The sequence below is a fragment of the Castanea sativa genome, chromosome 3, assembly GCF_040712315.1.
Source record: "Castanea sativa cultivar Marrone di Chiusa Pesio chromosome 3, ASM4071231v1".
Lineage (NCBI taxonomy): Eukaryota > Viridiplantae > Streptophyta > Magnoliopsida > Fagales > Fagaceae > Castanea > Castanea sativa.
This window is the reverse complement of record NC_134015.1, coordinates 59,053,793-59,076,555: the sequence shown is the minus strand read 5'-3', so window position 1 is coordinate 59,076,555 and position 22,763 is coordinate 59,053,793. Positions and strand designations below refer to the sequence as shown.

The 22,763-nt window shown below is 34.7% G+C and overlaps 1 protein-coding gene across 1 annotated transcript; it reads right to left on the bottom strand.

The window, feature by feature from the left end:
• Nucleotides 1–478: 478 nt before the first annotated feature.
• On the bottom strand, nt 479–21,393 carry LOC142628319 (uncharacterized). Its single transcript, XM_075802417.1, has 21 exons — nt 20,736–21,393; nt 20,508–20,652; nt 18,881–19,212; nt 18,302–18,383; nt 17,911–18,226; nt 16,980–17,038; nt 16,485–16,574; nt 14,765–14,856; nt 14,490–14,588; nt 14,306–14,383; nt 12,398–12,482; nt 12,255–12,313; nt 12,066–12,135; nt 11,861–11,952; nt 10,405–10,467; nt 10,212–10,278; nt 8,265–8,543; nt 6,196–6,312; nt 2,012–2,164; nt 1,437–1,627; nt 479–977 (listed from the first exon to the last, which is right to left on the bottom strand). The coding sequence occupies exons 1-20, from the start codon at nt 21,167–21,169 to the stop codon at nt 1,532–1,534; spliced, it is 2,808 nt and encodes a 935-aa protein (XP_075658532.1). The 5' UTR covers nt 21,170–21,393; the 3' UTR covers nt 479–977; nt 1,437–1,531.
• Between the last annotated feature and the right edge of the window lie 1,370 nt (nt 21,394–22,763).

The following is a 22,763-nucleotide window of genomic DNA, read 5'->3' as shown; positions in this document are numbered from 1 at the left end:
AATAGGCTGCATCAAATATAATTGGAGTAAAACTATCTTCCGTAACCTCTCTTAGACCTTGCAAACGCGACAACTTTGTGCACCAAGTATGACCTTTTTATTATAATTTGGATTTCTAATAATTTGAATTCTAAACTATTAATTATAGGGTTTCTTAGTTCAACCTTTAATTAATTTTTTCTATATAATTCACATGCATTGCAGTTTCCTAAATATTTCAATGGATCATCTGAGATAGCTAATGTATCCTACTTACAAAATACCTCGAGCAATTCTTATCCTTTTCTAATATATTTCTTATTCATTTCAAATCCCCCATATATTATTCAAACTCAAAACTGGAAATGCAAGAGCTTGATGTGGTGGTAGAATTATGATGGTGCTGGTAGACAGTAAGATGGTTATGGTGGCAACGAAAATATTGACAACTAAGTAATCCATCTTTCTCCTTTAGTAAAAGACATCCAAATCTGGCCTATCATAATTTTTTTTTTTTTTGTTTATCAAAAAATAAAAACTTTTTTTTTTATAAAGAAAAAATTCTTAGGAAAAGCACATCTCGTAAATTAAATGGTTAGGTGGTTTCAGAACCACACTTTTTCACAATTTTTTTAAATTCTATTTAATTTCCTAGGGACTATTATCGAAGTACAGCTGCTGTCCATTATCAAACACTTGAATATAGATACAACAATGGCTGAACTCCACGATTTCTTCTTCTCTTTCCTTCCCCCCTGCCGCGGTGGTGAAGCTAAGAGATACCCAGAAGTGATCAATCCGATGGTCAACCGTTAAATTCATCCGTTTAATTCATGAGTAAAATCAATTGTAGGCATTCATCCATTCATCTACTCTTCGCCTTGGGAAGCAAAAGAAGCAATTATGATCAAAAGAATTTGGCTATATCATGTACTTGTATTCTTTTGCCACCATACAAACATCCATCAAAAAGGCTTGCATTCTAAACTCCAATATCCCTGCAAATGAAAAGAGGACAAAGTGCAAAATCAGGAAAGGTCCCATCCCCGTATATCAACCATGCATGAAACAATTTTTTTTTTATCAGCAAATTATACATGTTCTCGGTGGGTCTCAAACCTACAACCTTAACCTCCACTTTGCTCTTAAAAGGAGAGGTGTCATTTGAACTAGAGTTCAGTGTTACCCATGCAGGTAACACATTTATTTCTTTGCATTAAATTCGATAACACAAAGACAACCAAGACATAGTCCAAAAATTTTGGGGTCAGTGATGGATCTTTTTTTCTAGGGGGGAAAAAAGACAACATACTGAAGCAACATTTTCTCTTATTTATATAATTTAAAGCTATCATGGTAACTATGGAAGGTAATTCATCATAAAGATAAGCATCAGTGCCGCTTTAAGACAAAAGACAGGAAGAAGCTGCCACTATCAAAAAATTTCATGTTCATACCTTGGACAATGGTATGAACCAAGATGTTGTAACTGTAGGTCCAACCTTGTGTTAAGAAGGTAAATAACATATCCAAGGGGCATCATCAAATAATTTTAGGTAGGCACAGGACTGGATTGGAGCTTCATCTTCACTTCATCAAGGCAAGCCTGAAGACCTTTAAATTCTTCTGTGTCTGAGAAGCTCTCCGCCTGTGATTTTATAAATGAATCTTATAAATCCAACTTTACAAAATGATTGACAAATTAAAAGGCGATCTGACCTACATATTGTCATGCAAAAATGGTTACACCAGCATAGCAGCTAAGCTAATTTAAAGTTCTACACACAATTTAGTAAGATAAAATATATATATATAGAACATTGTTCCAAAGTAAAGTTTTCTTGCTTAGAGCCTTGTAGCTCAATTGGCACCTCTTGATGTTTCCAATAGAGACATCCTAGGTTCAAATTCCCCATCCACCATCATAACTATTAAATTAACACACACTCACACACACACACTCACACACACACACACATATATATATATATATGAAAAGGTGTTCTCAAACATCAAAATATAAACATCTTACCTGTTTAATTATGTTCTTTAGATGCATCTCAGCTGCAAGGAGTTCCCGACGGCTACCAGTAGATGAAGAAATTTCCATGTACACCTTGCAAAGGTCCAAGGAGGCTTGTGCAAAACTTTTAAAACGATCTCTATCTTTCCATAAATCAGATCCCTGAGAGAGAGAATAATGTGTTAATAATGTGATTATAGCTTTCTCGTCTAAAGTAAAATTTGATGCAGAGAAAGGAAACTATAATATCCACCAACAATCAAAAGGAAAAAAAAAAAAACATACTGAGCCCCTTGCGGGCAATCACAGAAAGCATCTCATGGCCAAAATAAGAGTTTCATGCTCAGAAATTCTCATTCACATGAACCAGAGTTTAAGCTAAGTCCCTAGTGGGGAATTGTCTATGTGTGCTTGTGGTGGGGTTAGAATTTGGAGAATTTATGGATCTAGGCTTTAGAGTTATTGAAGAAAGGGCTATGGGGTAAAAGGGAATTAAAAGCTGGCTTGATGAGTTGTTTAATGGCTATTTGGTAGAATTACATTTGGGGTTTTGGGGTTTTAATAGGCAAAAAAAGGGACTTGAATTGTGGTTGTAAGGAAGAAGGAAGAAAATAAATTTAATGGTATATAGGATTGTATGAACAGAACCAAAAGAAAGAGAAGGGAAAAAGATGAGAGAAATGAAGAACATCACACAAAAGTCAAGATGCGTTAATGCTCAAAAACACTCAATATTTTTATTATCAACTCCATCCATCTTTGAGTACATTGAGCACAAATATATATAAGGACTCTTTGTTGTACTAGAAGTGATAAGACTCCATTGACTAGTATACTAAAAATCTGGTAAAAGACTATTTTAACCCGAGGACACATAAAACAAGAACTTTAAAATGTCATGATTTTTACTTCAATTGGACTTCACATGTGGGTCCCATAACATAAATCTTGAATATTTGTTAGCATTCTCCCCCAGCTAGGGAGAACTCAGCTTTGAGTTTTAGTGTTGAAGTATAACAACCTTTGAACTTGAAACTTGCACCAAATCTTCATCACCTTCGAAAGCATTAAGAATAATGATTTTTTTTGCCCACTATCACACTAAATTCATTTGGAATGATAAAATCAATGACTAGAGGACTACTCAACTTACAGTCCTAGAATTGACATATAGCAATAATATCAATATCTTCCTCGGTCTTGACTTTACCATGATCAACCTTATGCTCAACTTGTTCCGTTGCGGTCTCCATTATCCTTGCAAGGTATTCCTTTGGTTGTTCTTGGAATTGGAAATGTGACTTGAAAGGCTGGATTTTGCTCTTCAATATAACACATAGATGCATTGAACCAACACTTGATTGAGGTTTCTGTGATAGCAAATTGGTATTGCCATATCCATCAATTTTCAAAGGGATAACAGGTACAATGTTTGCAGACAAGGGTGGGGACAAACATGGGTTAACTTAGAATATCTAAGTTCTTAATGAACTACTGTTCTAGCAAGTTACTTTGTCAAATAGCAACTGTCAGATTACTCAAAGTTTCTTGCATGGAACACTCCCTTTCACAGAACTGGTTTAAATCCTTCTTTGTTTTGTAATAGTATTGAGAAGTCCTAAACTTGGTAGAGGGGTGCATGGGTGTGGCTTGTGGAGAAGTATCCGCATGGGATGGGAGGATTTTAGCAAGAATATTCGCTTTGAGGTAGGGGTGAGGGATAGAGTGAAGCTATGGACAGATCAATGGTGTGGGGATTCTCCTCTTCAATTGACTTTTCCGAGTGTGTGTGGGATTGCATCCAATAAAGAGGCATCGGTGGCCTCTTCTCTTGAACGGTTGGGGATAGAGGAGCAGAGAAGCTGGAATGTTCACTTTACTCGGTGACCAAATGATTGGGAAATGGGTGGCGTGGATGATTTTCTCCGTACCTTGAGCTCTAATCTTCCTCCTACTGAGAACGGAGATCGTATGCAATGGAAGTTGACAAAGAATGGGGACTTTAATATTTGTTCGTTTTACAATAAGTTGAGAAGCCCCTTTCCCATTATGTTTCCTTGGAAATGTGTTTGGAAGGTTAAGGCTCCTCGGTGTGTTTCCTTCTTTGTGTGGACTGCTGTATGAGATAAGATCCTTACAAGTGATAATTTGAGGGGTAGAGGGTTCGATTTTGTAGACTGGTGTATCATGTGCCGCAGTAATGGGGCAACGACGGATCATTTGTTACTACATTGTGGAAAGGCTCATTGGCTGTGGAGTTTGGTGTTTAGATCTTTTGGGTTTTATTGGGTCTTGCCTGGTTCGGTTGCAGATAATCTATTCGGCTGGTGGAATTGGCTTGGAAAACATTTGTCTAGCATTTGGAATTTAATTCCATTATGCTTGATGTGGTGTCTTTGGAGGGAGCGAAATAAGAGGGCGTTTGAGGATATGGAAAGTTCAGATGGCCAACTTTTGGCCTATTTCAGTGGCACTTTGTTTGACTAGTCTAGGGCTTGGGGACTCACTTCTAGTGATTCTTTCTCTATGTTCCTTAGCTCTCTTCTGTGTACTTAGTTTCTTTTTCTTTTTCCTTTATTTTTATTTTTATTTTTAATCTTTTTACTCTCACTCTTCCCTTTGTATTTATCTCTTTGCCTTATGTTTTTCTGCATAAGGTATTGTTCTTGAATATATATCTTTATTACCTATCAAAAAAAAAAAAATTCTGCATTAGTCAGCATTATCTTGGATGAGAAGATTTGTCAAGTGGTTGGGGAAGAAAATTACAGCAAAGAACTTTTGGTAGGAACCTGGCTTTGGTATCTTTGATACCAAATTGACATAGGGCAATTTGGGGATTTGTCTGCATGTACTTGTGGCAGGTTTAGTGTTAGGAGAATTTTATTAATCCAGAGTTTAGATTGTTTAAAAAAGGATTATGTGATTATGGTATGGTATGATTAGACTTTTTCTTACATCTATTTGAGAGAAGTATGTAGGGCTTTAAGGTTTTGATAGGTAAAAGAAACGGTTTAAACAATACCACAAGAAAGAGAAGAGAATGGGAGAACATACGAGGGTCAACATCACTCAATGCTCAAAACACTCGATATTTCTATAAATCAACTCCATCCATTTTCAAGTGCATTGATCACAAATAAATATACTGATTCTTTCTTGGACTAGAGTAGTATTAAGACTCCTAGTTTGACTTAGTAAACTGAAAATCAGATAAAAGACTAAATTGGACTCTAAAAACATAAAACCTTTAATACTTAGGACATCCTAGAAAATTCTAGACTCAACTAAACTACCAAAATGCCCTTATTTCATAGGGATTGCCAAAATTACAATTTTGCACTTGAATCCAAATGTTTTTTAAGGTGGCTGGGACAATTAAAAAATATTTTAACCTAAGACACAGAGAACTAAACCTTTAAAATCACAACTTTTATTTCAATTGGACTTCACAAGTGCGTTCCATTAAAAAAAAATCTCGAAAAAGGTGAATTTACGAAGTAGTAACAATCTCTTCCATGGATGTATCAGTCTCCTCTATACTTAACATATAGAAGGCAAGAAAGAAAAGCTCTATGGGATCATACTCTAGTTCACTGTAACCAAAGATCCAAGCCAAAACCCTATTTTATGCGCTATTAACAAACTCCCACAGAATGATACTACAAATCTTCCCCCCACAGGATGATTCTAGTTTGCCACAGGTGGTACAATGACAATAATTTGGGGGTCATTAATCTGAGTTTGACATGAGCATTATGAATTTAAGTTTGGCACAATAGAAACAATGATCAGAGTATGACACATAACTGACATAAGACTGGCAATGTTTTAATAATAACCTATCTAGTACATCAAAAATAAAGAAATATCAAATACATTAACTAAAACACTTTAAGACTTCATAATTCAAAATTATATTATTAAAAGAAGTACATGATATAGGCGCCTGTGGTGCTCCTTTCTCATAACTCTATAAATCTAGGAAATGTCCTTCACAAATTATTTGATAAGACTAAATAGATAATCTGTTCAGTTATTCCTCTTTAAATGTATAGCATACTAAGAACAGCTTTCAGAAAGGGCACACTAACCGAAAGGGGGAAAAACAGTGAATTGCACTAAAATTAATCAAACAAAGCTTCTTCTTTTTTCCATCAGAAAAAGGATGTACTAGTCATTGCCAGTGATACCTGATATGATCTAACTTGCTTTAAGAGGGCTTCAGAGCACATCGTCAAATCTCCTTTGATTTTGTGCCACCTTGCATATAAGCCCCAGATGTCTGCTCTACCATCATTTCGAACCATCTATATCAGAAAGAGAAATACTCAATTCAAAATATGTAATGAGAAGCCGTGCTGATCCTACTTAAAAGAACCATAAGAATGAAACCAAGGGATCACCACAAGAACAAAACCAAAGTTTTTTTTTTAAAAAATCCCAAAACATATAGAATCAGTTATTGAACAAGGTTTTTTTTAGGTAATAAAACTTTTATTGAATAAAATGCACATCGTGTTCATGATGATGAACACTCTGGACATGAAAATATACAAAAAGCTCAAGAGCTAAAGCGAACAAATTGTACGAAAGTAGAAATTGAAATACATTGTGTAAAATCCCAAATATGAGCTTAATCAGTTATTGAACAAGTAACACTCCATTTGTTTTGATGGAAAGAATACAATTTCAACAAAAATTAATTGGTTTCCTGAGTTTGGTCAAAACCTTGGAAATTATCAGAAAAAAATGTGTTGTTTGAGTCACACAAAAATCATTAATATTTCAGTTCCCAAGGGAGCACTACAAGAACGAAACCAAAGATTTTTTTTTTTTCATAAAAAAATCCCAAAAAGTATAAAATAAGTTATTGAACAAGTTACGCTCCATTTGTTTTGATAAATAGAAATACAATTTCTAGAAAAATTACTTGGTTTCCACTGTTTGGTCACAACCCTGTAAATGATCCAAAAACATTTTGCAATGCTTGGCTTGTACAGAAAATCGTTAATATTTCAGTTTCCATATAATTATAGAAAATCGTTAATATTTCAGTTTCCATATAATTATAGAAACAAACACTTTCATTCACAACATGAATATTGTTTAGAGCAACTAGAAAATCAACCTTTTTCCATGTACACATTTACTAGTTCACAAACATAAAAGTCATAACAACAAATAAAGCTAATAATAATTATTCTCTACATATTTACAACTTTCTTATGGAAATCATTTTAAAAACAAATAAATTTCCCAAACCCATTTTTATTTCTCTTTTTCCCCCCTTACCCACCTATTACTATCCTTTTCTGCCCATTCATTCCTCCTTATCTTCTCTCTTTCCTTTCTCCTCTCTCTTTCTTTTAAATCACATGTTCACCCCATCATATCTTCTCTCTTTTCTATTTCTTTCTCCTCGTTTTTTTTTTTTTTTTTCTAACCTTTTTCTCTTTCACTACCTACTGTACATCCTTATCTTTCTCTTTTTTTCTTTTTTTTTTTTTTTTTTTTTTTTTTTTTTTTCCTTCTCTCTCTCGTTCACTCTCACCAATTACTTCTCTCTTAACATGCACCTACCTCCTTTCCTAGGGAGCATTGTCATAGGATGACAGTGATGTGAAGGAATGAGTGATGGGTGCCATGGTTTTAGCCAGTGAATGTAACAGGGTGGGTGTGGAGAGGAGATGTGGCACTTGCAGACAGGCAGCTGCGGGTTAGGATTTGGGGTCATGTGTGGGGTGGGTGTATGGTGGTCACAGGGATGAGAGAGAGAGAGAGAAGAGATTGTTACTGTTGCTGTGAGGTGCGTCTAACTTTCCACGACTCGAGTTAGCCCAAAAAAATGTTTTCCACCTTCAAAAAGAGGAAACATTTACCACCCTAAACAGCTCATTTTCTGTTGACCACAGAAAATAATTTCCATTGACTTTCATAGTACGCCATATCGACACCAGAAAATAAAGAAATTTCCACCAAAACAAATGGAATGTTAGATTACAAATAGAATTGCCACAGCACGAATAAGCATAGATCAATAGCTATATGCACTAATATGCGTTCATTTTAGCATGGCAATGATCAATTGGTGCACCGACTTGATTCAAGAATGGCCCCATATGCATTTAGAAGAAAAACAAAACAAAAACTCCAAAATATATGACAGTAAACACAAATCCAAGTAGGCAGGGAGAGGACTCCACAATTGGTACTGAAGAAAAAGTAAGACCAGATGATAATCATGAAAGTATTTGAATACCCGCTGTAAAACTTTCCCAAGAATCTCCAAATGCTCAGTTTCCCTTGACCTTCTCTCCACAGACTCTGCATTTGTTGACTCATTAAGATTAAGACGGTCTATTTGAGAATCAGCTGGACAATCTTGATCAGTAAAATTATCGTCATTGGTCATCACAGGAGATCCAGAATGATCAGTTGAAGCCCTTCTTTCCACCTCTATCATAATCCTCTTTAATAATTCAATGTCAATTCTTTTATTACTAGTCATGTCTGAAACCTTCTGTATAGCTTCCAGAGCCTAAAAGAGCCAATATATAAATGAAAAACAAGGACATATAGACAATTAGAATGATGCCACCATAAAAAAAATTCTAAATCAACTTCATGGCCTAAACAAGCATTTTCACATGTAACAACTATGCAAAGGACGGTTAAATATGAAAAAAAATGGCCAACAATTGAAAGGCCTAAGCTAGTCCATCTGATAGAAAGTGAGAAAATTGTATTGAAGATGAAGCCTTTAATTATTGGTTTTCCATCAAACCACATTCCAACATCATAGAATTTTATATCTTTTTAAAGAATAGTTAAATCCTTTTTTCCCAAAGTCAAGCAGACTTGTAACTATGCCCAGTCATGTTATTTTAAAATAACAACCAAGCCTTATTCCCAAAATATTTTGACTAGTGATCTTCAACAAACTAGGAAAGGTCAGCCACATGAATTCTTTTTTGTCACTTGATTCTATCCAAAGTCATTCTCTCTATTACCTCTTTAATTGATGTCATTTTGTACTGCTATTAATGTTATTTTAGGTTTTCCTCTACCTATTTTTTTTCATTCCCACAACTTGAATCAACTCAATCTTTCTCACAGGTACATTAATCGTTCTTCTTTGTACATGACTAAACCATCTCATGCAACTCTTCCTCATCTTCTCATCAATAAGGGTCACCCCTACCTTTAAGTTAATTTCCTCATATCAAATCCTAATTATAATATTATCATTTCAGCTATAAACATGTTACTTTTTAATATTCCAACATTCAATACTATAGAGTACAAATGGTCGTATAACAGTCTACACATCGAATGGTCGTATAACAGTCTACTCCTGATGTGTTTCTCCACTTCATCCACCTTGCACTTATCATATGATTCACATCCTCTTCAATCTCGTCATCCATTCATTTTTGTTTCTTCTTTTACTAAATTTATATTATATGTACTCTATTTTAGTCCTACTTAGCCAAAAGGCTTTAGAGTGCAAACCATCTCTTCAAATTTCTAACTTAACATTAACTTCACAATTTCATCCACTAAAACTATATCATGTGCAAAAAGCATACACCAATGAACTTCATCTTGAATCAATTTAGTGAGCTCATCCATCAATTTACTCCATATCTCTAGCATCCATAAACTCTTTCAAAACCCCCTACTATCTTTTCCAAAAAGACCATTTAGATGGTCTCCCATTGAAAATCTTTCTTCATTTGGTAACCCTTAAATCAATTCATCCATGTCCTCCCAAATTCTTTGCTTGATGGAGTTATTTCTATTACTTATCAGAGGGAGATAGCTTCCAGGTAAGCAATATTAACTGCCACCGAACTAACAACATCAGGTTGAACATATATATTCGGATAAACATAATTTGTAAACCTAGAATAATTGTTTAACAGGGCCATCTCAAGCAGAGAGGGTGGTTCCATGTAGTTTAAGGATGTAATTTATCAAAAAAGTTTAAGGATGTAGACCATTCAAAAAAAGAGCTTGAGCTAAGCTGCAAGAATGAACCATAGGTCAGGTTTGTATACTTAATTAGCACAATGTTTCAGTGTGCCAACTAAAATCCTTCATATTATGGCCTGACAAAGTACCCCATTGTTAAGGGCTGTATCACATGAAGCCTCCAAAGGAAGACTTAGAAGAATGCACTACTTTGCTAAAAGAAAGCACTTACCTGATCAATATTGCCCACATCCAAAGCAACATGACAGTAATTCTCCCACAACTGCCAGCTATCTCGCCTGTCACCAAGTCACGTTTGGTCACCACATATTCATATGTTTGCAAATCCAAAAATTAGAAATGTGTGTGTGCGCGCATGAGTGTGCGCAGAAACATCATTATAATATAGGGAAGAAAGACGAAACTTGAACTTAAGAGCTTCTTTAAACGCAATGAAAGACTCTTTGCTCCTCTTGTTGATCATATGCCTGCATAATTGGTAAGTTGCAAAAATTTATCCTCTAAAAAAAATATAAAGGCATGCATATAATTTATAAAAGCCAGTTAGAGGAATTTAACAACAAACAAGTATTCACAATATTAATTCTTGAATGACAACTAATCACAAATGACTTTCAGTTATGAAAAAATATAAAATGACTAAACTTAGTCTGCATTCAAAACATAACCTTTAGTATTTCATGTTGTTAAGAGGAAGAGAGGGACTCTAATTAACATGTAATGCAAAGCACATATAAAATGACTTGCCAGTATCTCAAGGTAAAAAAATTGCATTTAATAATTCGCCACAAAGGAGACTGTTTCAACAAAAACAAATAATCAGCTTATTTTCTATAAATGAATGAAAACAACACCTCATTTCCTTGCTTCCACCATCTCAAAGCCTTGAAACAAAACCTTTGTTCCTGATACCTATGGTATACTTGTTTCCATCACATCTCTAAAAATCCTAACGAAGCCCCTACAGAATTGACTCAACTTATGGCTTAAACACGTAGTTCAAACTAAATTTATTATTTTTTGATAAGTAACTGAATTCATTATTGCACTGGTAAAATGTTCAACCGGGAAAAAAATAAGACAATTACTTTATCAAGAAAGTAATGAAATAAAAGACAACCAAGCCAAAATGAGATTTTAGAGCTGGATATTTAATTTTATCCACCCCATAGTGTCTTAAATCCTAACCACCAAATGCTAGATTCCAATCTAAGAGCAGACACTGAACCAACTAATCTGGAAAGAAAGGTTCGGTGACAGGATTTTAGAGGCTATGCGGTGGATAAAACTAAGAATCCAGCTCTTAGCAATTTCAGCAATTTATATTTTATATACAATTTAAAAATATTTGTTGAAAAGTATATGCATTTAATAAATCTCTTGAAACAAAGACAAAAATAAGATAAATAATTGAGGAAGCCCCCATGAAAAAATAAAAGGTAAGTTACCTCAATCTCTTGTGAGGTTTTATGACATTACAATAACCCCCCCTTCCTGTTTTATAAGCTAGACTACACACTAGCAAGTATACTATCCTTTTGAGTAAAAGAAGGCAAAAAATAGTCTGTTTCATCTTTAGATAATAGAAATCCTGTTATTGACACCATTGACCCTTTTGTTGTGACAGCAAAGGCCATTGTAATATTCCAAACAAGGAGGGAGTCCATTATAATTGTCAAAAAAACAAACTTATCAAAAATCTATAGATACAAAAAAAAAAAAATGCTGTATGATTGAAGTAGGAAATTTTATGTAAAAGTTCAATAAAAGATATTAGCACTGTATTGAGATTAGAAAACAAAAGGCAGTATATTTCAGGATGGAAATAATGCAAGATGACTCGCAGCAAAGGGTGCGTACAAACAAGCAATATTGTTCCAAGCCTCCCCGTTATCAGGATCAAGTTGAACAGCACGAGTAAATCCATCCAGAGCCTTCTGAACATCTCTAGCCTGAAACAATTATTCAGCAATAGATTCAGAAATTTCTGATAAATTGAAGAATTCAATGCAAGGAAAAATCCCTTAATTAGGGAATTTAACACAATGCAGATCACATAAGTCACCTTCAAAGCAGCAGCCCCAAGGGCAAACCAACCATCTGGATACAAAGAATTCAAGGCCATCGCAGATTCCCTGAAACATAATAATCACAACAAAATTGTTGGAAAACCAAATCAGCCATGAAGTACACATATTATCATCGGTACTAAATAACAGAAATAATATAGTAAAAGCCACTAGAGGAAAATTACCAAAGGATTTTAGACGTCTGATAGTCCCCTCTATTGTATGCACTACGAGCAAGGGATCGCTGACAAGCAGACTTGATAATATTAACATAAAGTCCACATAAAAAGCATACTGATAAAAGGTTGATAGCAAGAAATGGAATCACCTTAGCTCTAGCTGACTTATCATTTGAAACTTCCAGGGCTTTTTGGTAGCAAGCATCGTCATTTGTAACATCACCCAACGAACACCTAGGAATCATTTTTAAGCAAGTAAGATATAGTTTGCAAACCCAAAGATAAATTTTAAGCAAGTGAGATAATTTTAATAAATAAATAAATAAAGGTCACAGCATGCTATTTCAGTTTTAGCATTATTTGAGTCATGCAAATAGCAACTGCTAAAGAAAATGTTAAGTAATAATAATCAACACCACTATAAGAATAGTTTAGACCCCTCTTGATTGAAATAAGTTTTAGAAGTAATTACCATAAGATTCCAATTCCACTTGTGTTTTCCTATTTATTCTCTCATCACCTAAAATAATGCATTCAGAAAATACCACTCTTAAAGAACTCTGAAGAAGTCTTTTACAGATAAGCTGATATGGATGCAGTGAACAAGAATATATAAAACTGACACAAACAGGCAAGCAAGCTGATATTTCTATGAATAACCAAGTAATAAGCAAATGGACCACCTTCTTGCATATGATACACATATTTTAAGAATGAGCCTAACATATTTTTTTCCTTAAGAATCTCAAATATATGCACTTTTTAAAAATTACATAATGAGACAGGCAAAGCTTTACTTTTGGGCACTTTCAGACCCAAATAAAAGACAACCTTTGGTAGATAACCTGCATTTTTTTTTACATATAAATCCCTTAAATACCTTCTTCCATAACTCACTTCCCAAATTTAAAAACTACAAAAAAAAAAAAAAGCATCTAACTTACATAAAAACATCTAGAATGTGGATAATCTATAATTATTCAAACTACCACTCCTTTCAGCCCACCTCCGCCCCAAAAAAAATATATATTGTTATTGCTTATTCAGTAGTTTTTAACAAACGTTTCCAATTTTTCAGGCACATGCTTGCATGTGTATCATAGCTAGGGATACAAAAAGATTAGAAAGAGAGAGAGATATAGTCAAATTGTAAAACAAATTGATCCAATAATCTAACTGGGACCAAAAACATCTAAAATGTGGATAATCTATAATTATTCAAACTACCACTCCTTTCAGCCCACCTCCACCCCAAAAAAATAAATATTGTTATTGCTTATTCAGTAGCTTTTAACAAACACTTCCAATTTTTCAGGCACATGCTTGATGTGTATCATAGCTAGGGATACAAAAAGATTAGAAAGAGAGAGAGATATAGTCAAATTGTAAAACAAATTGATCCAATAATCTAACTGAGACCCTTATAAGATATTTAGATGGCTAGGAAACCTGCAAGATGATGCCAACACCACATTAACACTGTGCAAGTGATTAACCATCAAGGATTTTTAGTTTTTAGCACTTTGTCTTTTTTGAATTATTTTCATCTGAGGCATTCACCAGAAATTCTTTGCATAATTTAACTTTAAAAACACATATATACCATAAATGCAAGAATGAAATAAGTCAAATAACTGAATACAAGCTTTCATGTTGTAGGCAAAAGTACAACATTACCATATCAAGTTAACAAATACCATGTCCTCTATGATATTAGCAGGCATGTAAATATGATTTGATACAACAAGCTTTGCAAAACAAGCACAATATTATTTAGAAAAGGCCCAACATGTGTAAATACATATATATAATTAAATAGTCTTCCTTTTTAACATTTTTGTGTCATAAATGTAGTTCATTTCAGTCAAAACAGATCAGAAAGAACTCATCTTTGAGCTTATTAGTTGTCCACTTTAAATCAGGATTGATATCAAAAAGAATATTTGCTTCCAAAATAACATGCCAGTGTAACTTTCAAACTTCGATTGCATTAGCTGAGGTAGAAAATGAATTCAACTAAAAGGAGAAAGAAAGGAAAAGACAAGTAACTTACATACCATAACCTGGGGTCATTAGGCATTTCAGATAGTCGTTTCTTGATGAGTTCAACAGCTGCTGCTTTCTTCTCCAATAAGCTGATTTACATATTCAGTCTCACATGAGACTCCCAGCAACAAAGTATGAAAAACACACTAACGAAGGAAATTGACTTAGATAAAGGGCTGTCAAGTATGAACATACCGGTAGCAAAATATAAGATTATCCCATAACTCTAAATCCTCGAAAATTTTAACTGCCTCACCAATTAAATGACAGCGCACTAAAAGTTCACCATATTCCCTAAAATTGATAAGAAAAAAAAAAATCAAGAGAAGTTAAACATGCATACAAATCTAGCAAGAAAAGAGCTTTTAGTATGAAATACTACACAGAATAATAGATCTGCTCAATAGAAAAATGATTTTTTTTGGGGGGGGTTGTTACAGTGTATAAAGGCAATGAAAGTGAATTTGTACTTTCGCAAGGCAGGAATAGTGGGGATATAAACCCCAAAACAAAAAGGAATTCGTTGTGCCACTCCTGGAGAAGGCTCGCTGACGCTCTGGACCTGTAATAGTGCAGAATCTTTTTGTGAGATTTATAATAACAGAATGATAAATAAATGAGGACTATTTATATACTGGAGCTAAAAAACTAGATTGCCTCATAGGATGAACTTTCCCAAAAAAAAAAAGACTATTGGGAAGCTAGAAAGGAGGACATCAAAGCAATCAATCAACCCTAAGAACACATGAAATCTACAAAAACACCAGATATCTAGTAAGTAGTAACATTTTTTTATTAAGTCAACACCTAATTAACCAACAAGGTAGGAATTAATGAGCAATGACCTAAAAAAATATAGTTCTGAAAAGATGCTTCAATGAGCTTCCCTTATTATGAGCTTTTATGTGCACTCCCTTATCTCGTGTGAATCCAGTATGCATACACTTAGCTTACTGATCATGAGTTGCATAGTACACACTCCAATATAAATTATAGAAAAGTCCCTGTCCAAATAATAAATAATATCTTATCTTTAAAACCTCTATGGGCAGTAAGGATCTGAGTTTCACATGCTAGTTGCACAATTTTTTTTTCCTTTTGCTCACTTTTAGAGAAACACAAAAATAGTTTGACAGATATAAACACAGCAATGGTGAAACTTTCTTGATGCTTATGCCATTGAACAGTTGCATAAAAATTAAGACCAGGCTTTGGTAAGACAAACCCCTTACAATTTATAAAATATAGTTTAAGTGTAAGGGACAACATTGCTGACGTTAATGGTAAAAATGGCTAAATCTGACTGCCAAATACCAATAACATAAACAGCATAATCCACACTGCAAATTTTTTTTTTGATAAGTAAGAATGATATATATACGAAGGGTTACTCTATGCCTTAAAAAAATCCACACTGCAAATTGACAAAGAATAAAGCATGTTGAGCATATAGGAAGGAATTATTTGAATAGATCCAACATCATATTTACTTGGCCTCATGCTTACTCAGGTAGCATTGAGTGGGTGCAGACTCTGGTGAGTACAAAGTCAGTATATACATACACATGTACATACCCACACCCGTGTATCTACATATGTTTGCACACACACTCCCTCTCTCTTCTAGGGTTACACTATCTAATTATGGAAGAACAAGAACTACATTATCAGAGATTACAGAAGTCTATGAAGCAGAAGCAACTAAAACGGGGCAAGCCATAAAAAGCAAAAGCTGTGAGATGATTTGTAAGGCCTGAAATAACAAAACTGCGAGATTTCAAGTAGTAGCAAAGAAGCTCATCATGAATTTCAATGAAGGAAAACATGCAACTTGTTAGTGGATCCTCATATGACTCCAATACATAAAGCCTTGACACCATAATCTGGGACAGCAAACCAAGTAGCTGAGTATCTGATAAGTTCAGGGAAATCAAATGGCCAATTTATCTTAGAAAGTTTCTTCTTTTTTTCTTTGTTAATAGTATATGGGATTACTAACTTTGCCATGGGTGTCTTTGCTCTTTAATATTTCTTCCCTACCAAAAGAAATGAAAACTTGCACAGGAAACCTTTAATTTAGAGAGCAGGCAGCAGTTCGAAAATTAGGAAGGAAAAAGTATTCAGTTGGAAAAACAACTGGATATCCTGCAGAAAATATAAATAACATAATAACAATGATGCACCTCATACCAGTTTATCCATCATCAGTAATGCACGCTCCTTTGTGCGACTGCGAGTCGATTCCCATCGAATACGTAAGATGTCACAGAAACACCGTATCTGAAAGGGGGAAAATTTTAAACAAGTCATGCAGGAATCAAAATTCAATAGGAATGCGAGATGACCTTGGTTATCTATAAGACATTAACGCCCAGATGACCTTGGTTAAAACACGCATCCCTATATGGAGTATTAGGTAAATTAATCTTATGGCAAGCCCCATAACCAACTGTTACTGCTCAAACCCCTAAAGTATAAGAAAGCCCCAACTAATAATAATGAAGTCTTGACCAAATTTCAAATTTCTTATACTTGATTGTGGTACCCATTGTAATGGCTTATCAATGACTTTTATCAGAAGATTCAACATTTAACAGATTTATCACTGAAGAAATAAATGGTCTCATTTATAAAAATATTAAATGCAATGTGAGTAAATACATATTGCAGTAATTATCTACTTACAATGAAGTATGACAACTGCTGAGAATCAATTGCCTCTATAAATGGAGCCATATCCCATCCTGAAACAGAAATAGGGCTGTTGAATAACCAAAAGAGGAGGGCCTCAACTCAGAAAATGACTTTATAATATAATTAAAATGACAGCAATGGGGAAAAGGAACTCTAGTAAAGGAGATCCTTGCCCTATAGATAAGAAACAAATGTACTTATCAAAAAAAAGATAATAAACAAATATGTCACGACCATGATAGAAGCAGAAACTGTTATGCTGATTGGTTTGAGCATTTCAGTGGCAGATAGAACTTTAACTGCTTGAACCCAGTGGTGAACAGCTTTGAAGTGGATCTCTAAGCAGGAAAGACGTGATAGATCATGTTTCGATGTAATTTCAGATCTATTTATTTGCTGCAGGCTTTCATTGTTCATTTTTAACTTAAAATTCTCTTTTCTTGAATCTTGTCTCTCTATAAGCTTCTTCAATGCTTGATTGATCATTTTTTTTAATTGAGGAAAAAAAAAGTAGACATATTGAATGATGTAGTAATATATATATATAAGATGATACTAATGGGCAAGTGAACTACTAACAATGTCTTCTTTTTTTAATTCTAAAACTCTTATTAACTAGATTTTTTTTTCTTTTTTGTCAAAAAAATGTTTCAAAAATTGAAAGCCATTTTTAGGAGAACCCACAGGCAGTTCAGCCTCCATTCCCCAAACTGTTCAAAGACAAAAATCAATTTTTTTGCCCTTTCTAAAAATCTAAGTCGGTCTGGTTTATTAATACAATCTTTCATATCAGTTAAGGAATAATTTGAAATGATACAGCATGCATTTTGAAAATACAGTAAAAGTATAGTTTATTTTGCGTTGATCATGTTAACCAAGATGCAGCAGATACTAGTACCAGAAGTTTGTGTCTAGAACTCACCTTGCATTTCACCATGTGGAGTGCTCTTTTCAATAAGAAGGCATCGGGCCAGAATCACTGCCTGTTGGATCCCCCTCAAAGGGGCTGTAGCAGGACCACCATTTTGAATGCCTTGCAATCTACTTCCTTCATCATTATCCACTAACAATTTTGGGGTCATCAATATGTCAGAGGTTTCAGGTTGATGTAGATGCAAATTATCTTCTCCAACACTAGACTTGTGGACCTGGATACCAGAGCTTTCTAAGGGGCAATTACTGACATTGTTGGATGAGCTTGTGTTGGTAACAAGTACACTCTGTGCCTTAGGTTGTGCCTATATCCAAGAATGATCTGTAAAGCTAAGAAGAAAGCATCTCTGGCAAAGTCCAACTATGTGTGCTTCAATTACCTGATGTACAGTACGGAAGCCAAGAATCCCAGTAACAGAAAGCTGAAGCCCAGCTGCCACTTCAGCTGACTCAAAATGTTGCCTGATATGACATAGGTACCTCAGCAAATAAAGAGAAGCTAGGAGTAATCAAAAACCCAAATCCCATTTCAAGACAGCCAAGTATACCTAGGGTAATAATCCCTCCACATTAAACTCATAATGATGTTCTAACAACTGGAAGCACATCTTCAGAGGGAAATTAGGGATTGCATGCAGTCTCCAATACAAATTTATATGGCATACAAATAAATTTCCCATTTATCAACTAATAATACAAGTCACAAGATAAGTGAAGTGTTTAAATTTAAAGACAAGGGTTCCTTAACAAGAAGATTAAAAAAAGTCTTCTGTATTATCTTACAATATATATATTGAAAAAAGTTCCCACAAGTTAAATATCAACCAATACATTATAGCTTATTGTGCAAACATTATTTCAAGTTAAAATAAACATGACTCCAGTTACTTTTTTGGGCCTTTTTTAATAAACCACAAATTAGTTCATCAAAGAAAATAGCTTCCCCTATTGAAATTTACCTGCAAGAATCAACTCTTCCATAGGTGTATTCCATTATTCCAGCTTCTAAATGAACCATCGAGATGATTGCTAAAGCATCTTCATTGCGTAAACTTGAACCAAAATAGCGCGTTACTTTTTCTAAAGTGTCAAAGTGATGTAGAGTCTCGCCCACATAGACATGCAATAAATCAAACAAGGAAGACGACCGCTCATCCAAAATTCTCTGTTGAAGAAATATGAATCTAGCAAGCCACCACGAGATGCTACTAATTCCATACGTTGAAGACACACTTTCTCCAAATAACAAGTCTCTTGTCCTCGTGAGCAACATCTTAGCAAAAACTAAATACTACATTACAGCAAAAAAGACTTGTCTAAGATTTCAAAATAACAACAATAATAATAATAGTTATGAAATATTACTACCCTTTTTTTTTTCTTTTTCTTTTTTTGAGAATTCAATAGCTAGAAGGGTGGATTTGAATCCTAGACATCTCTGTTAGAAACACACTAGGAGATGCCAATCAAGCTACAAGGCTATTGGCAATACTACTACCCAGTTTCCGATGAGTCGTAGCTCAAATGATACCTCCTCCTCTAACAATTATAAGTAGAGAATGAGATTATAGGTTCAAAACTCACTATCTTCATGTGTAATTTACCAATAAAAAGAAGCTACCATTATCCAGTCAACAAATTTCACCTTCCATAAATTAAGTTGATGTTATTCATAAAATTATGAAAAATTCAAGTTAAAAAGCACAATAGCTTGGTAGTACATTGGTGTAACAAAGAGTAAATTTTTCCACAACAAAATGGAAATTTAGACATCCCCTGCAATCTGGGGCAGAATTTTCCTCCAACTTGATCTAGAGGAAAGAACATGGAAAATTATTTTCCACTAATCATACAACATTTTTTTTTAAATAACTTAATTGACCACCATAGATAATCATCTTATTGACCACATAACACAATAGGTTGAACGAGATTCCTTTAAAACGGTTTGAATGTTTGTTCTACAATCCAATCTACTATTGTATTGTACAAAGTCCCAACCATTCAAATTTGAACTTAAAATTGGCACCTCGCGGGTCTACGGAGGAATAAAGTTTCTCACCAAACTAGTTTGTGTAGAAACTCTTCAAACTTCTCATATATTTCTTTTTTTGGTGTGAATTTTGAAAATCTAACTATTGAATTTCATGTTTCTTACGTTCTTAACATGCATATCAAATTTCGTTCAAATCAGATATTATTTATTATTTGATTAATTAACTTACTTTTCATATACAACTTTAGATTACAAAAACTTGAAACTATAACATTTATTTTATAACATAGCAATTGATTTTTGATTTCCTTGAAATTTTGTCAGCATTAAGAATGTAATAAGAACATGCAATCTAAGTTAGATTTTCAAAATTCACAATCAATATAAATATATACCATAAGTTTGTAGGTTTTTCTCCAAACTAATATGGAGAGAAACTTTGTTCATCTACAAAGACGTTCAAGATTTAAATCCACCCTCCTCCATTGTAATTATCGAATTATCCATAGCATGTAGACCCCAAACATAAGTACAGTTGAAATTGAAGTTTTGAAGCAATATTAGAATTAGATTCAGAAGTGTAGAGCAACCTGAAGATTAGAGAACTTTCCAAGCAAGTCAGAGCCAGCAGCCATTAGCTGATTACGAGCCCAGTTTTCCCATTCCTCATCTTCTCCTTTACCACCACCCACTTTCTTCAATGCCAATGGACATTTTGCCATTTCCTTCAAAGGCCTATTATTCCAAAAATTCAAAATCACACAATTAGACAAGACTCAAATTTCAAAAAAAGTTGCGATTTTTTTTCACTGACTCACCCGGTCACGTTGCACTGAGTGAAGGCGAGGAACGCGGCGACGGCGATACTGACCACGATCAACGCTCTATAAGCCTTGTCCTCGTCGTCGTCGTCGTCTTCCGGTTCTGAAACGAGGAAGGACTCGACTCGGCGGAGCAACTCGGAGTAGACTCGGTCGGCGGACTCGTCATCGGCGATATGTTGGAGGACGAGTGCGGCGGCGGCGTCGGAGGATAGGGCGCGGAGATAGTCGCCGGACTCGATTGAAGAGAGGAGGTCGTTGAGGAGTGAAGAGTGAGTTTGATGATGATGATGATGATCGGACGGCTGCGGTTGAGGAGGAGGCGGCGGCGGAGAGTCGGACGCCGGAGATGAAGTGAGGGTGCAGCGTAGGAGACGGAGCTCGTACCCGCGGAGGAGCACCGCTCGTTCCGTTTCGGGTTGTTGTGACATTGTCTGTCTGAGACTTTGAGGTTTTGCAGTTTGTGTCGAGGGTTTTAGACTTTAAAAGTTTTATGGAGTGTTTGGGTACTTTAAAAAGGAATAATGTGTGACGTTGCTTGATTGTTGTCAGTGGGCTTTTGCACTGATGTGCTGCTTTTGGTTTAATAACGTGTGCTATTAAGCTTGAGGCACACTATAGTAAATTCCTTCTTTGAATAAGCTATGGTTTGGCTTGTTTTGTTTTGTTTGTTGTACCGTTCAGCTTCTCTGCAAGCTTTTAGTTTGAGTTTGTAATAACAGGGATGTTATCCTTTTAAGGACCCTACCATGTGTTTCTTTATATTTCCCTTTGTACTCTGTTTAAGCTGATGAATTTCCCCAAAAAAAAATATGATCCATCTGTATAATATTTCTAAATTGGACTCTTTTTGTGTTTTTTAAGTTGAAATTGTGGGAGCTAGTTTATTGTTTAGAGGACAAGGCCTGAATACTGGCACCATCCCCAACCCGCCAACAGCAGCCTCTCTTTAGGATCGGTTGGGCAGCAATCAAACTTTTCCAAATGTATGAGCTATTAGGGACATCAGTGGCCTCTAAAAATGAGACCCGATGAAAATACCTTGCCTTAAAGCACTTATAAATTAAAGACTCATGATCTTGCAAAAGCTGCCACCCTTGTTTTCCTAACATAGCCAAATCAAAGCTCCTTGTGTCCCGAAATCCCATTTCACCCTCTTTCTTAGATTGAGATAATACACTCCAACTCTTCCAATGTATTTTCCTTTCATTGTTGACCTGCCCCGCCAAAACCTCGCATCCATAGCATTCAACTCATTACACAACTTCATCGGTAATTAGAAGACTCCCATAGTGTAAGTAGAAATGGATTAAGCCATAGCTTTAATGAGAACTTCTTTCCCTGCTCTTGATAATAATAATCATTTTCATCCTTGCATTTTAAAAGAGCTAATAGTGAATATTTAAGTACATTTTATTTTTTTCTTTAAAAAAAAGTACATATTATTTAAGAATTTTTATAATAGTGGAATTTATAGTATGCAATTAAGTTTTTTTTTTTTTAGTACAAAAGAAATGCCTAGTTGATTTCCTATTGTATTTATCAATTATATTTCCCATGTTATTTCTATCACATAGCCAAATTGAACCCAGAATAAGATATAAGATATAAGCTTAAGGTTTTTTTTTTCTTCTATTGAGAATTAGATAAGTTTATTTAACCTAACTAAGGTTGTAAGGTCACAATTTGCATCCAAACCCAACAGTGAGAAGGGAATAGGCCCAAAGAGCCCAACACAATGAAATTTATAGAGAGTGGGCTTGAAATCTAGGTTCTAGTGATGTTGGATAACAAAAATAATGGGCTCAATCCCCATGTTGCATACAAGGAACTATTTATCTAACAAAATTTCTCCTCGGACAAGCCGAGGATGACTTGTATTATATTTTTCCAAGATAGATTACAATTATGGATGGTTAGGTGTATAGTGTTTTATCCTTCTCCCCTCTCTTTTATGTCTTCCTTTTCCTTTTATATCTCTCACCCTCTTCTCCCCACCGTCCACGTATGGATCATATCATTAAT

Coding starts and splice junctions, on each gene's coding strand:
- LOC142628319 (XM_075802417.1), bottom strand. CDS start 21,169: ATGTCACAACAACCCGAAACGGAACGAGCGGTGCTCCTCCGCGGGTAC. Junction 10,279..10,404: donor AAAGAAGCTCTTAAGTTCAA/GTTTCGTCTTTC, acceptor ACTTGGTGACAG/GCGAGATAGCTGGCAGTTGT. Junction 8,544..10,211: donor ATGTGGGCAATATTGATCAG/GTAAGTGCTTTC, acceptor TGGCTCTTTTAG/GCTCTGGAAGCTATACAGAA.